The sequence below is a fragment of the Peromyscus californicus genome, unplaced genomic scaffold, assembly GCF_007827085.1.
Source record: "Peromyscus californicus insignis strain IS unplaced genomic scaffold, ASM782708v3 Scaffold_5__1_contigs__length_169319896, whole genome shotgun sequence".
NCBI classification, from domain to species: Eukaryota; Metazoa; Chordata; class Mammalia; order Rodentia; family Cricetidae; genus Peromyscus; species Peromyscus californicus.
Window position 1 is genome coordinate 24,908,273 of NW_026294573.1, and position 19,501 is coordinate 24,927,773.

The 19,501-nt window shown below is 48.5% G+C and overlaps 2 protein-coding genes across 4 annotated transcripts; one reads left to right on the forward strand and one right to left on the reverse strand.

The window, feature by feature from the left end:
• Positions 1 to 123: 123 nt before the first annotated feature.
• On the reverse strand, positions 124 to 8,626 carry Tmem234 (transmembrane protein 234). 3 transcript variants are annotated; one of them, XM_052716868.1, is made up of 5 exons: positions 8,552 to 8,623; positions 8,155 to 8,306; positions 6,660 to 6,726; positions 1,416 to 1,508; positions 124 to 1,049 (listed from the first exon to the last, which is right to left on the reverse strand). In XM_052716868.1, exons 1-5 carry the CDS (start codon positions 8,565 to 8,567, stop codon positions 958 to 960), a joined length of 420 nt encoding a protein of 139 aa, XP_052572828.1. In that variant the 5' UTR covers positions 8,568 to 8,623; the 3' UTR covers positions 124 to 957. The 3 variants fall into 3 exon arrangements, with proteins under 3 accessions (XP_052572828.1, XP_052572826.1, XP_052572829.1); XM_052716866.1 differs by having other exon boundaries at positions 124 to 1,052; positions 8,552 to 8,620; XM_052716869.1 differs by lacking the exon at positions 1,416 to 1,508 and having other exon boundaries at positions 124 to 1,052; positions 8,552 to 8,626.
• Eif3i (eukaryotic translation initiation factor 3 subunit I) lies at positions 8,574 to 18,722 on the forward strand. Its single transcript, XM_052716863.1, has 11 exons — positions 8,574 to 8,689; positions 8,783 to 8,875; positions 10,864 to 10,951; positions 12,564 to 12,629; positions 15,258 to 15,407; positions 15,487 to 15,614; positions 16,998 to 17,108; positions 17,227 to 17,316; positions 17,586 to 17,659; positions 18,365 to 18,457; positions 18,559 to 18,722. The coding sequence occupies exons 1-11, from the start codon at positions 8,687 to 8,689 to the stop codon at positions 18,638 to 18,640; spliced, it is 978 nt and encodes a 325-aa protein (XP_052572823.1). The 5' UTR covers positions 8,574 to 8,686; the 3' UTR covers positions 18,641 to 18,722.
• Positions 18,723 to 19,501: the final 779 nt, after the last annotated feature.

Below are 19,501 nucleotides of genomic sequence, written 5' to 3' on the forward strand. Positions count from 1 at the left end.
GGCCTCCTCAGCCCCTCCCCATTCATAAGCCTGGCTACTTCCTTATGAGATTCCCTGCAGAGAAAGGCACTGCAGACTGGGTTCAGGAGAAGGCTTGTCATAATAAAGTAACATTTGCTGAGCTTTGTTTGCTGCACATTTACTGAAAGCTGCTACAGGTATTTGCTGCAGCTTGGCGCTGCTTGGCACACAGCTGTCTGCTCACTTGAGGGACTGGCAGGTGAGCATTTTTGCCCAGGGCAAGCTCATTTTTCTCCCACTGCATTCTGCTGTAATCACTCTCCCTGAATTCCACCCCAAGTCAGTCAAGAGACTGTAGTGGGGTTGCGGAAGCCTCCAGACACACAGTCCTGGTTCAGAGACTGCAGCCAGCCCTTTCCATGTAGTGGAGGCTCTGTGGACTCTGATATTAGAGCAGGCCAGCAGGCCAGGGGAACAGTGCCTGAGATGACAGCAGGCAGAGGCTGCTGGGGCGGAGGCTGCTGGGCGGGTGTACAGTCTCCAGTGCTATATCAGTCTCCTCCCTCTAATGCAAGGTTTCTCTGTAGCCCCGGCTGTCCCAGAACTCGATCTGTAGACCAGGCTGGCCTGGAACCCAGTGATCCGCCTGCCTGCCTCTGCCTTCCGAGTGCTGGGATTACAGGCACGCGCCACCACTCCTGGGTCCAGTGCTAAATCTCAACAACAGCCGAACCCACCAAAGGTTACAAACCTTCCCAGGGCTGCACTTCTTCTTTGTTCTTTTCTTTTCTTTCTTTCTTTTTCTTTTGGTTTTTTGAAACAGGGTTCTCTGTGTAGCCTTGGCTGTCCTGGAACTCTGGACCATGCAGTTCTTATTGTGACTCTGAGGTAGATGTGATCCCAGAGATGAGGAAGCTAAGCTCAGAGAGGCCAGCTGGTGTATCCCCCTGCAGCACCTGCTGAGCACAGCAGAACTGAAGGCCAGGCTTGGCCCGCTCAAGAGGAGGTCGGCTGGCCCTGGGTCTTGGTCACTGAGCTTGAGACGCATAGTGTGATCCCCGTGACGGTGAGCACCATGCCAGCCACTGCTTCTGAGGTAAAGAAAACATCAAGGGGTCAGGGGTCAGCAGGGTCAGGGAAGAAGATTGATGGTGCCTGGTCCTGATTCCCACCCCAGCCTCTGTCCCCAGATTGCCCAGGGGAAGGGAACTGATGGTCACAAGCAGGAGAGCTGCTGCAGAGCAAAGGGCAAGGTAAGGGAGGCCTCTCTCCTCTCTCTTCTCTCCACCCATGGCAGACAGACTGGGGAAATGCTCACATATGTCAAGATAAGGGAGGCCTCTCTCTTCTCTCTTTCCTCTCCCACCCATGGCAGACAGACTGGGGAAATGCTCACATATGTCAAGGCCCAAGCAGCTATCTATCTATCCCTGACATGTAGCAGCCTGACTTACGTTTTCCACCAATGTCTTCTCCAAGGACCTTCCCAACAATCAGTGTGAAGACAATGGCCAGGGAGTTACAGATGGGCACAGCTAAAGTCAGATCTGGGAAGTCAGAGCAAGAAAAACCCTAGATGCAAAGAATGCCTTCCTAGGGACAAAATTTTGCGAAATTTCCTCCTTCCTCTCCCCTTCTTCCTTATCATCATCACCATCCCCACCTTTACAAAAGCAGTACAAAACAGACATGTTAGTATACTTAAGTCAACCACTCTGGGGGCCAGGTGGTGGAGCACACCTTTAATCCCAGCACTTGGGAGGCAGAGGCAGGAGGATCTCCCCAGGACAGCCTGAGCTACAGAGAAACCCTGCCTCAAAAAAAAAAAAAAAAGAAAAGAAGAAGAAGAAAAGCAAACAAACAAAAACATCACCCTGGAGGCAGAAGCAGGCAGATCTCTGGGAGTTCAAGACCAGCCTGGTCTACCTTAGGAGATTCTGGACAGACATGGCTACACAGTAAGATTCTGTCTCAAAAATAAATAAAACAGCCAGGTAGTGGTGGCACATGTCTTTAATCCCAGCACTCAGGAGGCAGAGCCAGGCGGATCTTTGTGAGTTTGAGACCAGCTTGGTCTACAGAGTGAGTTCCATGACAGCCAAGGCTACACAGAGAAACCCTGCCTCGAAATAAATAAATAAATAAATAGATAGATAGATAGATAGATAGATAGATAGATAGATAAAAAAAAAAAAACAAAAAAACAAAAACCAGAGTATCATGGGGCAGATGTTAGGGAACGAACCATAATCCCAGCAACCAGGAGGCTGAAGCAGGAAGATCTCAAGCTGGAGGCCAGCCTGGACCACATAACAAGATGCTATTAAAGGGGGGTGTCCTGGGGAGATGCTTGTCAGTAAAAAGCCTGCCATGAAGCCCCGAGATCTGAGTTTGGATCACCGCAGCACCTGTGTAAAAGTTGGGCAAGGTGGAATGTGTCTATAACCTATGTTGGAGATAGGGGTAGCAGAGATGGGTGGAGCCCTGGAGCTAGCTGGCCAGCCCAGGAGAGACAACCAGTAAGCTCTGGGATCAGTCAGAGACCCCGAGAGCCCGTAGTGGAGGGTAATTCAGAAAGACACCAAACATGGACCTTAGCTTCCACATGCAGACACAAACATGCACTCCCCCATACACCACACACACAAGATTTAAACACAAACATGCACTCCCCCATACACCACACACACAAGATTTAAACACAAACATGCACTCCCCCATACACCATACACACAAGATTTAAACACAAACATGCACTCCCCCATACACCACACACACAAGATTTAAACACAAACATGCACTCCCCCATACACCACACACACAAGATTTAAACATAAACATGCACTCCTCCATACACCACACACACAAGATTTAAACATAAACATGCACTCCCCCATACACCACACACACAAGATTTAAACATAAACATGCACTCCTCCATACACCATACACACAAGATTTAAACAAAAAGCAAGGCCAGAAAGCAAGTGCACAGTTGTACTCCTAGCACACAGGAGGCAGAGGCAAGAGGACTGCTTCAAGTTCAAGTCCAGCCTGGTCTACACACTGAATTCTATCCAGGCCAGCAAGGGTTACAAGGATGCCGTTCCAAACAAACAACACGGGAGAATGAGCTCACTTCCATAGAAGAGATGAAGGCTCATTCTGGGTGAAGTCCAGATTTCCTGCCTCCAAGTTCAGGACTTCCTCAGGACCACCATGAAGACCTGACCTCTGAGGTATGAGACCAGCCAAGTTGTTTTCTTTCTTTCTTTTTTTAAAAAGATTTATGTACGTAAGTGTTTTGCTTTTATGCATGTGTGATGCATGTGGGGGTTAGATCCTTCTGGAACAATGTGAGCTATCATGTGGGTGCTGGGAATTGAAGAGGGGTCCTCTGGTAGAGTAAGTTCTTTTAACCACTGAGCCAGCTCTCCAGCCTGGTTACATAATAAAAATGAGATCTTGCTAGGTGCAGTAGCTCACACGTGTATTCCCAGCACTTGGAAGGCTGAGACAGGAAAACAGCCAGGAGTGTAAGGTCAGCCTGGGCTAGAGAGTGAGATCATTTCAAAAACAACAGCCATGCCAGGAAGTGGTGGCACACACTTTTAATCCCAGCACTTAGGATGCAGAGGCAGGCATCTCTGTGAGTTCGAGGCCAGCCTGTCTACAGAGTGGGTTCCATGGCTCCACAGTGAAACCCTGTCTGCCAAAAAACAAAACAACAAGAGACTTTATAAAGATTAATTTATGTGTATGAGTATTCTGCCTGCAGAAACATATGTGCACCGTGTGTGTGATGCCCACAGAGATGAGAAGGCTCCAGATCACCTAGAACTGAAGTTACAGAGAGTTATAACCCAACATATGGGTGCTGGGAGTGAACCCAGCATGTGCTCTTAACCTTTGAGTTATGTCTCATAATAAATAAAAAATTTATTATGTGTGTGCATGGGTGCATTAGTGTTCCTGTGCACATGATGAGGTCGTGTGTGTGTGTGTGTGTGTGTGTGTGTGTGTGTGTGTGTGTGTGTGTGCGTGTGCATTAGTGTTCCTGTGCACATGTTGAGGTCATCCAACAGCTTTTGGGAATTGGTTCTCTCCTTCCATGTGGCTCTTCTAGATCAGAGTCAGCTTGCTGGACTTGGCAGCAAGCATCCTACCCACTGACCCACCTCACCCATACCTACATAGAGAGTTTGAGGCCAGCCTCTCTCAAAAAGGAAAGAAACCATAAGCTCTCAAGTCTATGACTTCAGTCTATTTCCTTTATGCCAAATGGTGATAATATTCTTGCAGTGTGTGAAAATGCATTACAGTACATACAGCTTGATAACAGGAGCTGAGCCCCGAGCTCTCACACTCATTCTGCCGTATCCTTTGCAGCCTGTCTGTCCTGATGACCTTGAAATCTAGGTTGTCTTTGAGTGTGAAGAGACAGGACTGTCTCAAAAACCAGAGAGGAAGCAGTACAGAGTAAACGTAATAACGCCATGAGACAAAAAGTAGATTGATAAAAGTGGGTTAATTTAAGTTGTAAGAGCTAGTTAGTAACAAGCCTAAGCTATTGGCCAAACCTTTATAATTAATAAGAAGTCTATGTGTGGTTTTTTGGAAGCTGGCTGGCAGGAGAGAAAATTCCACCAACAATAAATAAATAACTTCAGAAATAGCTAGATGCAGCCAAGGGATAGTAAGTTCAGCACTGCTCCCCATCAGGAATTACATTAGTTGAGAGGCTTTAGTGGGAGGATGGGGTAGAGTGGGTGTATGTACAGTGGCATGCTTGTGGAGGACAGAGGACAACTTGCAGGAATTGGTTCTCTCCTTTAACCTTTTAGGTTCCAGGGATCAAAGTCTGGTCATCAAGCTTGGAGGTGGGTGCCTTTTCCTGTGGAGCCCTCTCCTTCTGTTTCTGTAGAACAGGCTCTCAAGTACCTCAGGCTACTCCTGCTAAAGTTATTATATTCCTGCTTCTCCTGCCTCCACTTCCTAAGTACTAGAATTATAGTTGTTAACCACCACGGAGGGCATATTTGGTGCTGAGGACTGTCCCCAGGACTTTGTGCGGGCAGGGGAAGCAAGCACTCTACCAAATGAACTCCATTCCCAGCCTAATTGATGTCTTATGAGTACTTGTTCTCTCTAATTGAAACTCAAGTATCAGACCTGGAGGCCATCATACCAGGCCCTCTCCTCCCTTTGGGGCTATGGACTCTAGGGTGGGCAAAACCACAGCAAGGAGGCTTGCAGAAGTCCAAGAGCATGCATCTGGGGGTGGGTTTCTTGTTGGTTTTTTGAGACAGGCTGGCCTAGAACTAAGTATGTCCATGGATGTCCATGAACTTGTAACAATCTTCCTGCCTCAGCCTCCACTTCCCAGCTTATAGCCATTAATCTATAGCTTGGAATCCCTTGGCACTAGCATGCTGCTGGGGTTAAGGCAAGCCTGGAAATTGCCCAGTGTTATTTTTTTGTTTTTTTGTTTTGTTTTTTCGAGACAGGGTTTCTCTGTGTTGTTTTGGTGCCTTTCCTGGATCTGGATCTGTAGACCAGGCTGGCCTTGAACTCACAGAAATCTGCCTGGCTCTACCTGCCGAGTGCTGGGATTAAAGGCGTGCACCACCACTGCCCGGCTAGTGTTATAATTTATGAATATAAACCTTTTTTGCTTCAGAAGGTCATGATATAAATATGTACCCTGATGTATTAGGAGCAGTCAACATTTGGAGGAAGGAAATGTATATTTCTCGAGCCTTTACTGTATGTCAGGTACTCTGCCGGATTCTTCTCACACACTGAATCAATCTTCACAATGAGACGAGGCCCCATATAAAACCAAGATTCAAATAAGGGGCTTACTCTAGGCCAGGTAAGCAGTGAACAGAGGGATCAAAGGCTGATGCCTCCCATTCCTGGGTGTTTGATGAACACCTGTAATCCCAGCACTTGGGATTAAGAGGCATGAGGATCATGATTTGGAAGCCAGCCTGAGTTAGACAGTGAGACTCCATCTCTAAACAACTAACAAGGGCCAGGGAGATGCTCAGTGGGTAAAGGCACTTGCCATCAAGATTGATGACCTGGGTTCATCAGAGAATCTACAAGGTAAAAGGAGAGAGCCTCTTCCCAAACTTGCCCTCTATACACACATATTCAGAGAGAGAGAGAGACAGAGACAGAGACAGAGAGAGAGAGAGAGAAACTAAATGCAATAAAAAATAAAATAAGCCGGGCAGTGGTGGTGCACGCCTTTAATCTCAGTACTTGGGAGGCAGAGCCAGGGGGATCTCTGTGAGTTTGAGGCCAGCCTGGTCTACAGAGTGAGTTCCAGGACAGCTAGGGCTACACAGAGAAACCCTCTCTGTCTCAAAAAAAAAACAACTATTAAACAAAAAAAGAAAAACTATCACACACACACACACACACACACACACACACACACACACACACACACACACACAAAATTCTCTCCTCCCAAAATAAATAAAACAAGTCAGCACTTACGACAACAAAATGAACCTTCCCTCTTCTGCTGCTGCCTAGCCACACACTCGTAACCACCCCACTGCTCCTGTGACCCAGAGAAGAACCAGAAACAGGTATTCTTCCCTGACTGACAGGTGCAAGGTGTTTCAAGTTCCCCTCGAAAAATATGGACTCCACCCCAGAGGAGGTCCAAGCCCGAGACCCACCTGTTGATGCCAAGGTCAAGTAGTAGAGAAGGGAGCCACTTTGGTTGAGGAGAAAGGGCATCAGGTACTGGAAAGAGGAGAAATCTGTCAGCAATTGCCTGTTCACACAACAGTCTTAGCCGATCCAGCACAGTGGCTCTCAACCTTCCCAATGCTGCGACCCTTTAATACAGTTCCTCGTGTGCTGGTGGCCCCCAACCAGAAAACTATTTCATTGCTACTTCATAACTGCACTTTTGCCACTGATATTAATCTTTTTAAAATTTATTTTATTGTATAGGTGTTTGTTTGTTTGTTTTGGTCGCATAGCAGTCTGTGCACCAAGTGCAGACAGTACCTTCTAAGGCCAGAAGATGGTGTCAGATTCCCTGGAATGGGACTTACAGACAGTTGTGAGCTGCCACGCAGGTGCTGGGAATTGAACCTGGGTTTTCTGTAAGAGCAGCTAATGCTCTTAACCACAGAGCCATCTCCTCAGCGCCACTGATAGGAATTGTAATGTAAATATCAGATATGCGACCTCAAAGGGGTCTCGACTCACAGGTTGAGAACTGCTGTTCTAGCATCTGCCTTTCCCCCAGGGGGAGAGATAAATAAATGCCCATGCACACACACACACACACACACACACACACACACACACACACGCACACACACACACACACACACACACACACACATGCCCAGGGAACACTCATGTACCTGAGGACCCTTTCAGGGCAAAGAGAGAAACATTCAATGTATACTCTTGTTGTAAATGCCCTATCCCTCATCTTGGCCAGTTCCCATCTTCCCTACAACCTGTCAGGCCTTGATGGCCAGTGCCACTCCTTTCAAGAAGTCCCCTCCCAGTCCTCCAGCTCCACTTCTCTTCTGAACTCACACAGTACTTCATCTGTACCTCTCTCCTTCCCCTTAGCCCCGAGAGTCCTGCATATCTAACTAGCATACTTCAACAGCCATGGGTTGGAGGCAATGTTCGATACCCTTCCTTATGCTCTACGCCAGGGCAAGTTGAGCCCAGAGAAAGCGTTTGGAAAGACAATTGTTATATAATTAGTAAGGTGACAATAACATTAATACTAGTCATAGATTGAACATATATGCTGTACTAGGCCCAGTGCTAAGTGTTTTATGTGTCTTACCTCAATTCTTTTTTGTTGTTGTTTTGTTTTGTTTCTCGAGACAGGGTGTCTCTGTGTAGCCCTGGCTGTCCTGGAACTTGCTCTGTAGAAGGTTGGCCCTCGAACTCAGAGAGACAGCCTACCTTTGCCTCCTGAGTGCTGGGATTAAAGGCATGTGCCACCACTGCCCCGTTCCCTCAATTATTACATCAGCCCTATACATAGGTTATCATATAGTTTCCATTTTACCAATGATAATGCTGAGGCTCACAAAGAATAAATGTCTCTTCCAGGAGCTTCTAGGGAGTAGGAGGTGGGCTGGGATTCTGGCTCCACGGCTCCTCCGAGGGAGCAGCAGTCCACAGACGCACCTCAGTATTCAAGAAGAGAGTCTTCATCTCCTGCAACAGCTGCCGGGCCCACGTCTTCTCATGCACCTGCTGCAGGCCGGCGGAGGCCCGCTTCAGCAGCGGCTGCGTGCCACCCCATAAGGCGGCCACCAGCACCAGAGCTAGCACCTGCCCTGAAAGCAAAGGATCAGAGAGTCACCCAGGCCCTCCCCGGCCTCCTCCGGCAGGGCTGATCGTCTCCATCTCCCTCCCGTGCTCTCCGCGCTGGGCTGCGCTAGGCCCGGAAGTCCCGCACCAAAGGTGGCAGAAGTGAATCTGCCCGGGACTGAGCAGGCCTGGGATTTAGGGGTGCCGGGGACGTGAGAGAGGAGACCCCAGGCAGAGTCGGTGCCGCGGAGGGGCGGGGCCAGCTACCCACCCAGAGACGCCGCCATGGCAACGCCAGACCCTTCTACTTCCGGGAGCCAGGGGGCGGAGTCCCCGCATCCGGAAGTTGACCCTAATCCTCTTCCGGTCCTACTCACATTGCCTCTATCTTCGCGTCACCGCCGGGATGGTGAGTTCCAGGCATGTGGTGCCGCGGTCTGGGGGTCCCCAGTCGGGGTGGGACGGGGTTCCTGGCACTGACACTCCCGTTGTGTCCCCACAGAAGCCCATCCTGCTGCAGGGCCATGAGCGGTCCATCACGCAGATCAAGTACAATCGCGAAGGAGACCTCCTCTTCACCGTGGCCAAAGACCCTGTGAGCCGCCGCGAGGGAGGGCGGCCGGGCGGGGCGGGGCGCCCGGAGGGGCGAGTTCGCACGGTCGGGAGGGTGGGTGAACAAGCTTTGCCGCCTGAGGGCAAGTCCACTGAAAAGCAGGAAACCACCGGTACCGGGCGGGGTAGGGAAGCGACAGCATTCTGCCTGGGAGACCTAAGATAAGTTGATGGTTGATAGGAAAGAGTACCCAGGGAGAAGAAAAATCAGAGACTGTGTGGTAGGGGGACTGGGACAGGATCAGCTCTCGAGGATGGGAAGAACCAGAACGGACAACCTCCAGAGTTTGGAGGATAAAGCTGATCCATGGGCAGTGAGCTGTGTCATTATGAGGGGCTTGGGGTTGTAGTTCATATTAGAGTGGCTAACATGTACCTGGGTTGGATCCCTGGCACCAAGTAGGAAAAGAGGGGAAGAGGAAAAAGACCTAGAACTTAGTGAGGCTATTCCGAGGCTTAGTCTGTTCACTCCCAAGTTGATACTTGGTGCACAGTCTCTTTGGGTACTGCCTTTTGAGGCATTTGCACATGGAGACAGTTAACTGATGGTTAACAGTGGGTAGTCAATTCACAGCACCCTCATGGCAGCTCCCGACTGTCTATAGCTCAGGTTCCAGGGGATCCGGCACCCTCACACAGGCATACATGTAAGCAAAACACCAATGCACATAGAATAGAAATAAATTATTAAAAGAAACAACAGCCGGGCGGTGGTAGCACACATCTTTAATCCTAGCACTCTCGGGAGGCAGAGGCAAGCGGATCTCTGTGAGTTCGAGGCCAGGCTGGTGTACAGAGCAAGTTCCAGAAAAGGCTCCAAAGCTGCACAGAGAACTGGGGGGGGGGGGGGGGGGGGGGACGGGGACGGACAGACACGACCAGCATTGAGTAGTCTGAAGGCAGAGCTTGATGTGAGTCCTAACTCCTGTACCTACTAGCAGTGTGACTTTGAATATGACATGTGACTTTTCTAAATTACAGTTTTTCCCGTTTAATAAAACATGGAACTTTAAGTACCTCCCTCAATAAAATGAGGTCATTCTTGTAATGGTTTTTCATCATACCTGGTGTATGTTAGTCACTTGCATTTTACATTTCTTAGACATTTTATTGGAGTTTCTGAGCTGGCCTGTGCCTCTCCATCCTCATGCCACAGCCTCCCAGTCCTGGGAATATAGGGGTGTGCTGCCACACACAGCTTGGCCTTGCCCTTTAAAATATGTATTTTATACATAATGAATCTGTTTATCTTAAGCGTATGGGTGTTTTGCCTGCATGTGTATGCCTGGTGCCTGAGAAGGCCAGAAGAGGGTATCAGATCCCCTGGAACTGGAATTACAGGTGGTTGTGAGCCATCATGTGGCTGTTGGGTATCAAATCCAGGTCATCTAGAAGAGCAGCCAGTGTTCTTTAACCTCTGTGCTATGTCTCTAGCCCTTTTAAAGTTAGCTTGGCGGTGGCGGTGGTGGTGGTGGTGGTGCTCACGGTGCTCGCCTTCAATCCTGGCACTTGGGAGGCAGAGGCAGGCGGATCTCTGAATTTGAGTCCAGCTTTGTCTACAGAGTGAGTTCCAGGATAGCAAGGGCTCCACAGAGAAACCCTGTCTCAAAAAAAGTTCAGAGGACAAAGCACTGAATTTAAAATCACAGTGAGAGGGACAAAGTAGCAGGAGAGCCCACACATCCTTACTGCCATCTGTTCCCAACTGGATAGGACACCTTGGCCTTTGATTGTTCAGGGAGATGCTGAGTCCAGACAAAAGATACTGAGGATGCTATTGCAGGCCTCATTTCAACACTGCTTACTTTTAGGAAGAGAGGAGAACCCAGGAGCTGGCCGCCTTTTATCAGCTGTCTAATAAATGAGCAGAGGGCACACTTGGTTTGGCTAGAGTCTACAGAGGGTTTGTAGGGCCAAATGAGCTGTTGCTTTTTCTGAGATGTGACCCACCCTGTCATTTTACTCTTGCAGATCGTCAATGTGTGGTACTCTGTGAATGGCGAGAGACTGGGCACCTACATGGGCCATACTGGAGCTGTGTGGTGTGTGGATGCTGACTGTATCCTTTTGGCTGTGGGTTGGCCTTGGAGATGCCGACTTTGAGGTTGGGAGTTTGACATGCTGTAGTGCTCCAGAGAATAAGGCTTCCTACTCTCTTTGCTTCATCGATTGGGGAAACAGGGCAAGTTTAAGTTTTGGATCTGATGTTCGGAACACTCTGAGGTAAGAGAGAGTAAGCAAGCTCTTTGGGGCTGAACTGGGAGACGCTTTAGATGGCTTCCAAGAGAACATGGGTGTGTGTGTGTGTGTGTGTGTGTGTGTGTGTGTGTGTGTGTGTGTGTGATGAATCTGTATATGCAGGTCACTTAGGGAGGCCAGAAGTCAGCATCAGGTGTCTCTTCAATCACTCTTCAACCTACCTACCTTTCTCTCTCTCTGTCTCTGTTTCTCTCTCTCTCCTTCCTTTCTTTTTTTTCTTTCTTTCTTCCTTTCCTTTTCTTTTTCTTTTTCTTTTTAGAAGATGTATTTGTAAGCCGGGCGGTGGTGGCACACGCCTTATCCCAGCACTCGGGAGGCAGAGGCAGATCTTTGTGAGTTTGAGGCCAGCCTGGTCTACAGAGCGAGATCCAGGAAAGGCACAAAGCTACACAGAGAAACCCTGTCTCAGAAAACAAAAAAAAAAAAAAAAAAAAAGATGTGTTTGTATGGGTGTTTTTCCTGTATGTGTGTCTGTGTCCCGTGTGTGCAGTGCCGGCAGTGGGCATCGGTTCCCTCAGCACAGGAATTACAGATGGTCATTAGCCACCATATGGGTGCTGGGGCTCTAACTTGGCTCCTCTAGAAGAGCATCAAGGGCTCTTAACCACTGAGCCATCTCTCCAGCCTCCCAATCCCTCCCATTTCACTCCCTGGAGACAGGGTCTCACTAGATAGCCCTGGATGCCCTGGAACTTGCTCTGTATACCAGGCTGACCTTGAACTCAGAGATCTGACTGCCTCTGTCTCCTGAATGATGGGATAAAAGGCACGTATCACCACCACCACTCTTTTGAGATAAAAACCAGACATAACCTTTCACTGAATGTGGAGCTCACTGACCAGCTAGACTTGTCCTTCAAGTCACTGAACTTCCTGTCTTTACCTCTCAGCACAGGGATTTCAGGCACATCTGAATCTTTGTGTGGGTGCTGGAGATTTGAACTCAGGTCCTCATGGTTGCACGGCAAGCACTTTACCCACTGAGCCATCTCTCAACCCTCACCATTTCTGTTTTATTCTGTGGTTAAGAATGATTCGCCTCGGCCGGGCGGTGGTGGTGCACGCCTTTAATCCCAGCACTCAGGAGGCAGAGGCAGGCGGATCTCTGTGAGTTCGAGGCCAGCCTGGTCTACAGAGCGAGATCCAGGAAAGGCGCAAAGCTACACAAAGAAACCCTGTCTCGCAAAACCAAAAAAAAAAAAAAAAAAAAAAAAGAATGATTCGCCTGCATGTATGTGTGTGTGTGTGTCTGGTTCCCCCCAGAGTGCAGAGCAGGGCATTGAATCCCCTGGAACTGGGAGCCACCATATGGGTGGGTGCTCGGAATCTAACCTGAGTCTTCTGGGAGAAGAGCTAGCACTGTTAACCACTGTACCATTTCTTCCAGTCATGTTTCTTAATGCCTCCTTCAGGGGACACCAAGCATGTCCTTACTGGCTCAGCTGACAACAGCTGTCGCCTCTGGGATTGTGAAACAGGTAAGCCTGTGCCATGCACTTTTCAGCAAGGATTTACAACTACAGTGTACCTGTCTAAGCAAATATGTTCGGGGAACTGGAGATAGTTGGTTTCCAGTCTACAGATTAGGAGACAACAAACAGAACAGCAAGGAAGTTAGCTGGGGACAGAAGCTTTACATTAAGATAGTAAGCCATGTTCAAGGAAGGCCGGAGAGGGACAGTGGACCTCCTGAGTGGGGAATTGGTGGCCTTGGAAGGTTTCTCCAGGTAACTTGTGAAAGCTGGGGCTTTTATGGGCAGCAGAGTGCTTGGTCACTTTGGCACAAGCAGGAATGAAGGCAAGGGATGTCCAGGTAAAAGGCTAAGACAAGCTATGTGTGACGGAACACACCTCATCCCAACACTGGGAGGCTGAGGCAGGAGAGTGGAAAATTTCCAGCTAGCTTGGGGTAGGGTGGATGAAACTAGAGTCTGAAGCCCGAACAGCCTTGACTGTGGAAGTGAAGAACTTGGTTTCAGGTTCAGGGAGTGTGGAAGTTATTGCCTTCACTCCTGATCCCAGCAGATTCCAGTGGACACTCCCAATCCAGTGGTCACACAGGTGGCCCCGCTTAGACTTACTGAGTCACAAAACAAAACTAGAAGTCACAGACCTGGGAGATGGACTGATAGGGATGTAAGTGGTAGACATGGGGACGCGAGGGAGAGTAATCAGAATCTATTATGTACATGTCTGAAGTTGTCAGGCAACAAAATAAATAATTAAAATACAAAACTCTGCCAGGCAGTGGTAGCACACACCGTTGATCCCAGCACTCTGAAAGTAGAGGCAGGCAGATCTCCAAGTTTGAGGCCAGCCTGGTCTATAAGGTGAGTTCCAGGACTACAGAGAGAAACTATCTGGAAAAACAAACACAATAATATAAAACTCCAGGCTAGCTGGGCGGTGGTGGCGCACGCCTTTAATCCCAGCACTCGGGAGGCAGAGCCAGGCGGATCTCTGTTGAGTTCGAGGCCAGCCTGGTCTACAGAGCGAGATCTAGGACAGGCACCAAAACTATACGGAGAAACCCTGTCTTGAAAAAAAAAAAACCAGGAGAGAGAGAGAAAAAAAATAAAACTCCAGGCTAGCCAAGATTATATCATGAGAACCTGTCTTAAAAAATAAAAACAAAAATCACCAATTGTACCACAAGTCCTAATTGGTCTTTATAATAAAAACCCAGATTCAGATATCGGGGTGAAAGCTGAAAAATCAGAGAAGCAGAGCAGCCAGCCACTAGACAGACTTCTTACCTCTAGGAATCCTCAGACTGAAAAAGGGACCTACCCTCCCTATCACTTCCTCTCTCAGCCCAGCCATATCATTTCCTGTTTCCTCCCAAGTGCTGGGATTAAAGGTGTGTGCCACCACTGCCTGGCCCCGCTTAGCTAGTTGCTGTCCCTACCCTCTGGTCTCCAAGCAAGCTTTATTTATTAGAGCACAAACAAAATATCACCACAACCAATTATGATTAAGTTATTCTGCAGCCTGGTCTACAGATCGAGTTCCAGGACAGGCTCCAAAAAGCTCCACAAAGAAACTCTGTCTCGAAAAACCAAAAAAAAAAAAAAAAAGTTATTCTGTTTGTTTATTTTGAGATTTATATATTTTATGTATAGGGATGTTTTGTCTGCATGTATATCTGCACACCAAAAGAGGGAATCGGGTCCCATAGGACTATAGTTATAGATAGTTGTGAGCCGCAATGTGAGTGCTGTGAATGAACTCAGAACCTCTAGAAGGACAGCCAGTACTCCCAACTCCTATGCCATCTCTCCAGTCCCAAGTTTTGGTGTTTGTTTGTTTTAATTTTACATGTATGGGTGTTTTGCCTTTGTGTGTGTGTGTGTGTGTGTGTGTGTGTGTACCATGTCTGTTCATTGCCCGTGGAGGCCAGAAGAAGGCATCTGCTGGGTCTGGAGTTAAAGAGCTGTGAGCCACCTGTGGGTCCCGGGAATTGAACCTGGGTCCTCTGTAGGAACAGCTAGTCTAGATTTAAGTTCTTCAAAGAATTTGGTTTTGTTCTGTAAAACTTGGCACACTGAGCCATGCAGTGGTGGTACACTCCTTTAATTCCAGCACTCAGGAGGCAGAGGCAGGCAGATCTTTTTTGAGTTCGAGGCTAGCCTGGTCTACAGACTGAGTTCCAGGACAGTCAGGACTACACAGAGAAACCCTATCTTGAAAAAGTCAAACAAACAAAAAAACTTGGCACACTGAGGAATTTGATGAACAGGGAAGAATAGTGGACTTGTGGGTTTGAACAAGGTCCAAGCAGTTGAAGAGCTGACAGCAAAGGGGAGGCCATTGTATTATTCTGGCTGCTGGGTGGTTGCTGGTGTCTGCTTCTGTGCTGGTGCACACAGGAGAAATGGAGTCTGAGGGGGAGACAGCTGGGAACCCACGGCTGGTAGAGCCGCGTTCCTCTCAGGGTTCCGGAGAAAGTGCTGGAGGATGGGACTAGAAAGAGAGCAGCAGTGGGAAGGAGCGTTCTGGCCTGCAGGTGTCAGGGCAGGAACCCTGTGAGGCTGGGTAGGTGAGTGTGATAGCGCCTTCCTGGGATAATGTTAGACCAGAGTAACCTAGACCCTGCCTCTCCCCAGGGAAGCAGCTGGCTCTACTGAAGACCAACTCAGCTGTCCGCACCTGTGGCTTTGACTTTGGGGGCAACATCATCATGTTCTCCACAGACAAACAGATGGGATACCAGTGTTTTGTGAGCTTCTTTGATCTACGGGATCCAAGCCAGATCGGTGAGGGCTAGGACCAGGGGGTCTGAGGTGGGGGATATGGCTTCAGATCCCAGGGCCTGACCTCTGCTGCTGTGCACAGACAGCAATGAGCCCTACATGAAGATCCCCTGCAATGACTCCAAGATCACCAGTGCTGTTTGGGGACCCCTGGGGGAGTGCATCATCGCAGGCCATGAGAGTGGAGAACTCAACCAGTATAGTGCCAAGGTAAGGGGCTACGGGTTACCAGATGACATCAGGTGTCCAGAAGTGTGTTAACAGTGGTTACAAATAAACATTTCCCTGTCACTAGAGAGTGCTAGACCCTGGATGAGGTTCCTAGGAAAACAAGGAGACTGAGCCAGCAGCTTACAAACAGCCAGTACATGAGTCATGCTGTATTCATGCCACGATAGAGATTTCAGCTAAATCCAGAGTATACTCTTGTTACAGCGGAGGTGGCATGTACGTGGAGTCGTGAAAAATAAGTCCAGGTTCCAAGGGTTAGAGAAGATGGCTCAGTGATTAACAGCACTGGCTCCTCTCGCAGAAGACTTAAGGTTCCAGCACCCATGTGGCAGCTTCCAACTGTTGTTAATTCCAGGTCTAGGGATCCAGGATATCTTCTGGCTCCTTGAGTACTGGACACGAACATGGTACACATACACACACACACACACACACACACACACACACAAGCACGCACACATACACAAAATACTCATGACACATAAAATAAAAATGAATATATCTTTAAAAAAAAAAAAACTTCTGGCAGGAAGAATAGTTTCCCAGGCAAAAGGAATATCAGGAACAAGGTCTGAGAGCATAGCCCAGTGGAAGTGCACTTATCTAGCATGTATAAGGCCCTGAGTTCAATCCCCAGTGTAAGGAGTGGAGATACAGCAAAGCCCAGGACTGTGGTCCTGGAAAATGGACTGGCATTAGAGAGTAAACATCTTTGAGTGTCAGAAGGTGAGGATCCGATTCTTCTCTAGGCAGTGGCGTTATTTATAGTATTTGCCATTTGGAAGGTTCTGCAGCTACAGCTTGGAGCATAGAGCTGAACTAGTTGGTACCAATGAAGATGTGGAGTTCTAGAGAGAGAAATGGCTCCGTGGTTAGGAATACTTGCTGCTCTTGTAAAGGACCTGAGTTCCATTCCTAGCACCCACATCAGGCAGTTCACGACTGCGCGTGACTCCAGTGCCAGGGGAATCGATGTCCTCTGACCTGTGGCTGCTGACAGACACTTGCATACACAGGCACATATCCATATACATGTTGTTTTGTTTTGTTTTACTTTTTGTTTTTTGAGATAGAGTTTCTCAGTGTAACCTTGACTGTCCTGGAACTTACTCTGTAGACCAGGCTGGCCTTGAACTCACAGAGATCCACCTGCCTCTGCCTCCCAAGTGCTGGGATTAATGTCGTGTGCCACCACTGCTCAGTGATAGAGCACTTGGGGTCAGTCAGTCCCAAAAGTAAGGGGGGTGGCGGCATTAGATTGAGGAGGTAAGGAAGGGGTGAAATGGAACTCTAGCTTGTCTCAGGTTTCTGGGGACTAGTGGCTCGGGCTCCCTCGAGTCAGTCCCCCTCTTGCCCCTCCAGTCTGGGGAGGTGTTGGTGAATGTTAAGGAGCACTCCCGGCAGATCAATGACATCCAGTTGTCTAGAGACATGACCATGTTTGTCACCGCGTCGAAGGACAACACAGCCAAGGTGAGCCTGGGTAAGGGGTCCGGTGGAGCTCTCCCTGCCCTCCTAGTGCACATTCACCCAGTCTGACCTGCCCAAAAAGGTGCCCATCACAGATCCTGCCCACCCTTTCTCTCTCCAGCTCTTTGACTCCACAAGTCTTGAACATCAGAAGACTTTCCGAACAGAACGTCCGGTCAACTCAGCTGCCCTCTCTCCCAACTATGACCACGTAAGAAGACCCCACTCAGGCTTCCTGCTTTCAGAGTGTTTGCCCAACAATTAGGCTGTAATGTTGGGGGAAAATGGTGTCAGACAGAGAGGGGACTGCTAGCATTGTTACAGTGCTGATTGATTGGGTAGCCCAGGGAAGTGAGCAGGAGGCACCTGAAATGGCTGCTCATCCCTCCCTGAAGATCCTCCTCCTGTGAGTGGGAGCTGTTGGCAGAGGACAAAGGTGGGCAATAAGTCCTGGTTGCACCTGAACTTCCTTTTCTTTAGGTGGTGCTGGGAGGTGGTCAGGAAGCCATGGATGTAACCACAACCTCCACCAGGATTGGCAAGTTTGAAGCCAGGTAAAGGGGAAGCAAGCTCTTCCACATTGAACCCACATGGAGAATGCCTTTCAGAGTAACCACCAACCTCCTGAACACGAAGGATCATAGGGAGTGCGACAAATATCTCACATAGCAGATGAGGTCATGAACTCAGCTGGGCTATAGCTGGCTAAAGTGCCCGCCTAGCACACCAGGTTATGTCCCTGACACTACCAATGGGTGGTGGCCCCAAGCCTGTAATACAGTTCCCGTCATTTGGGAAGTGGAGGACCATGAATTCAAGATCATGCTTAGCATCAGCCAACAGTTCACCTGGGCTACACAGGACCCTGTCTCTAAACAAAAGAGATCATGAACTCTGCGGGCCTAGATGGTGCTGTCTTTTTCTCTGTGCCTAGGATTTTCAACTGTTTAATGGGACAGGGGTAGTGTGTTCACCTCAGAAATTTGTGCAGATTAAGCAAATGAGTTAATACTTACTAAGCCTTAGAGCACTGCCCAGACATGGAAGTGCTTGGTGTTTGCTATCTACTGAAGCAGACGTTTAGGTACTCTTCCTATAACTTCATTTTATTTCTTTCCTTTATCCTAACTTCTCTGCTTTATTAATTTTGTTACATAGAATACTGCCTCAACCGTCTTCATTTTGCAGAATGCTGCATCAAGTGTTTCGGAAGGAGATACAGACTAAATAACTGGTCTCTTACCCACCCTCTCCTCCAGGTTCTTCCATTTGGCTTTTGAGGAGGAGTTTGGAAGAGTCAAGGGCCACTTTGGACCTATCAACAGTGTTGCCTTTCATCCTGATGGGAAGAGGTATTCTCAGTGGCCGGGGGTCTCTGCCCATTTGCTATGTCTGGCTGCCTCAGCTTCCCCTCTGAGGAAGCATCTGACCATCCCTGTCCATCTCTTTCCAGCTACAGCAGCGGTGGTGAAGACGGTTATGTTCGTATCCATTACTTTGACCCACAGTACTTTGAATTTGAGTTTGAGGCCTAAGAAGCTGGATCTCCATCCACACTGGGGAGGCTGCTCACAGAGGGTTTCAGACTCTGAGAAATAAATGAGTTTGTTAAAAATAGTTCCTGGTCAGACATTTTCACAGCCTGTCTGTCCTCCCTCTTCACAACCCCCGGCAGACTGACAGTAAGGAATACACTGTTCTTCAGGCCTTCTCTCTGCACATCGACTCTGCATTGCTCTGGGCTAGCCTGGGTAGCAGGCCCTCCACCATTTTCATGCGGCCAGTGCTTAAGGAGGGGCTCAGGCTGATGTAGTCTGGGAACCTTCCCCCTTCCTTTTCTGTCTGATGGCTCAGGTGGGCAGGACCAGCAGGGAAAAGGGCCTGAGGAGGCAGAAATGTAAGGAAGCCCTAGTGTGAGAAATCCCCGAGAGTCTGTGATTCTTCTCCCTTTCCTTTTAAGAGGTCATGCATGCAGGCAGGGAGCCCCACCTATTTCAGACCATATCGCCAAAGGTCATGGGTGGAGAAAATACCACTACATTTCCCCTTTTTGTCTAAATAAGAAGGTTCTAAACCTAATACAAACTATATACCAGCACTTGGGAGGCAGAGGCAGGCAGATCTCAGTGAGTTTGAGGCCAGCTTGGTCTACAGAGTAAATTCCAGGACAGCTAGGACTGTCTGTCTTGAAAAACAAAAACAAAAACAAAACCAGTAAACATTATAGTATAGGGACAATGATCTCGAAGTTGTGACAATATACAAAGATGCCTTAATCAGAGAAGTAAAAATGTATATAGTGCAATATGACAATATCCTTAGTATGTATCAATATACAATATATCCTAAAGTAGAACATGTGTACAGTATGACAAATAGAATTTTACATTTCTATC